Source organism: Nematolebias whitei, chromosome 13 (assembly GCF_014905685.2).
Source record: "Nematolebias whitei isolate Nwh7 chromosome 13, NemWhi1, whole genome shotgun sequence".
In the NCBI taxonomy this organism is placed as follows: domain Eukaryota; kingdom Metazoa; phylum Chordata; class Actinopteri; order Cyprinodontiformes; family Rivulidae; genus Nematolebias; species Nematolebias whitei.
Window position 1 is genome coordinate 2,082,467 of NC_056510.1, and position 2,546 is coordinate 2,085,012.

Below are 2,546 nucleotides of genomic sequence, written 5' to 3' on the forward strand. Positions count from 1 at the left end.
GACAGGAAACACTGAAGACAGACAGGAAGCTCTGAAGACAGACAGGATGTTTCTGAGAGTTTACGATGTGTTTGAGTTAAGAAAAGGATTGTTCTGTTATTTTCCTGTCCAGATCTGGTATTTATGTCCAAGCCTCTGTTACTGGCTGTAAACTGGCACCATGAGTCAGTGGTGGTTCCCAGTATGTATGAGGGGGAAGTACTTCCTGTTTGAGGGCAACATTTGTGCCAACACTAAAGGGTGAAGTCACACGAGAGGGACTCTGCTGTGATTTCCTGTAAGAACCTGTGATTTATGCCTCAGCTTCATTTAGATCTTCTGAGTGTGTGTTGAGAATGATGCGTCGAGGTTCCAGGTGTTCAACCAGAACCGGGCCAGATGGTTTGGACCCACCTTTCACACAGCACAGCTACATGACAACCATCAGGGGAGCTCGTGAGCCGACACACGGCCAGGTTCTGGAAAAGAAAAGAGCAAACAGGAAGTTGATCTCGCTGCTAACCAGTTCTAACGTGAGACAAACGACCTGATGGGATCGTTTATGATCTAAACCAACTGCTCCTGATCCTGCAGCTTGTGGAAGCTCCTTGAGCAGCGAGGTCACGGTTCTGTTGTGCAGATTTGGGTTTTGTGCACGTGTTCTGGAGTAAACTGGACTCGGGGCGTGATGCCGTACCTTGTCTTTGTCGGGATCAGAACCGGGGACCTCTTCCAGCGCTCTGAGGTCACAGCTCTGCAGACACTGGCCGGACTCGTAGTCCCACAGCTTCACGGTTCCATCCTGACAAACAGAACCACACGCAGAACCGTTTCAGCTGCGACACAGAACATTTGTTCTGCACTGAACTTTGTCTGGATTGAACAAAGTGGAGTGACGTTTCTGCTGGTTTCTAGAACTGGTTTAAAGCCTCGGACTCGGTGGTACAGTGGTTAAGTGTTCCCCACCTCCTCCTTGAACCTCCACCTCACTGTGGAGGAGTTTGAGCACCTGAATGATCCCAGGAGCTCTGCGGTCGCCCCTGGTAGGGTCTCCAGGGCAGACTGGTTCCAGGTGACAGTCCAAAGAGCGATCCAGAAGACTCTTATGGACAAACAAGAACAAGGAGCTCAGTGTCCCTTGCCCGGACGTGGGTTATCGGGGCCCCACCCTGGAGCCAGACCTCAGGGAGGGGCTTGTTGGCGAGCGCCTGGTGACCGGTCTCTACCCATGGGGCCCGGTCGGGCTCAGCCCGAAGGAACAACATGGGTGTGGCTTCCTGTGGACCACCATCTGCAGGAGGGGCCGTATGAGTCGGGTGCATGATGCCATGGACAGTGGCTGAAGGCGGGGGCCTTGATCTGACCCTGGTTTATGAACGCTGCTCTTGGGACATGGAATGTGACCTCTCTGGTGGGGGGGGGGGAGCCTGAGCTTGTGTGTGAGGTTGAGAGGTACCGACTAGATCTAGGTGGGCTCACCTGGATGCTCAGCATAGACTCTGGAACATCTCCTTGAGAGGGTCTGGACCTTATTCCACTCTGGAGTTGTCCATGGTGAGAGATACCGAGCTGGTGTGGGTCTACTCTTAGCCCCCCCCCCCGGCTGGAGTTTTCCCTGGTAGATGAGAGGGTGGCTTCCCTGTACCTTCAGGTGGGGGGTGGGGGTCTCTGACTGTTTGTGCCTAATGCAGTTCAGAGTATTCGGCCTTCTTGAAGTCCTTGGTGGGGGTGTTGGGAAGTGCACCAGCCGGGGACTCCTTTATTCTGCTGGGGGGCTTCAATGTCTACGTGGGTAAGGACAGTGTGACCTGGAGGGGCGTGACTGGGAGGAACTGATCTGGACCCGAGCGGTGTCCTGTTGTTGGACTTTTCTGTTTAGCTCATTTAAGCTACTGCTTTTAGCTGACAGGCGCTGAAACGAAGCAGCTAAAGGCACACGTACCCCTGATCCGGACAGCAGCCAGTGTGGATGGGTGGGGGGGATCTGCAGAGCGCTGACGAACCTGCGACAAACCAGAATCGTTACCCTCATCAGAAAATATGGACAAACATCTGTCAACAAACAGCTGGGGGCTCTGAAGGGGTGCAAAGAAACGCTCAGGAGTGAGCCATCGCCTGCTGCTGAGGATCTTTGACCACCCGACCTGCTCCTAGCTGGTCCCTGTTCTGGTCCAAAAGGACTGTGCAACAGAACTCTGACCACCAAACCTTTTTAAAACACATTTTTATTCCAAGATCAACTTAAAATAATAAAAATAAAGAACTGATCTTCAGTAACGAGAGGAAAGTGGATGGACGTCTCTGTAGACCGAGAGACAAAACCATCCACAAGAGCCAAGACACGAAGACGGAGGAGACACCTGTCCAACCGTCCCACCCCACCAGGTACTCACTGCTGATGTCCCAGGCAGAAGGACTGGATGTTGTACGGAGACCTGTGATGGCTCACCCTGATCTTCTCATCCACGTCAGCTGTGAGGATGAACCTGTCATCTGGTGACACGGCCTGAGAACAGAGGAGAGTCGAGACGGACGCTTAACGGAGGAGAAGAAGAAGAACAGAGGAG

At 53.0% G+C, this 2,546-nt stretch overlaps 1 protein-coding gene across 1 annotated transcript in view; it reads right to left on the bottom strand.

The window, feature by feature from the left end:
• wdr4 (WD repeat domain 4) overlaps positions 1-2,546 on the bottom strand; it is an 8,203-nt gene that overhangs the window by 2,744 nt on the left and 2,913 nt on the right. Inside the window, exons 5-8 of the mRNA XM_037686755.1 lie at positions 2,373-2,485; positions 1,922-1,982; positions 677-781; positions 394-458 (exon numbers count right to left, since the gene is read on the bottom strand). Coding sequence (XP_037542683.1) covers positions 394-458; positions 677-781; positions 1,922-1,982; positions 2,373-2,485 — 344 coding nt within the window. The remainder of the gene's footprint in view (positions 1-393; positions 459-676; positions 782-1,921; positions 1,983-2,372; positions 2,486-2,546) is intronic.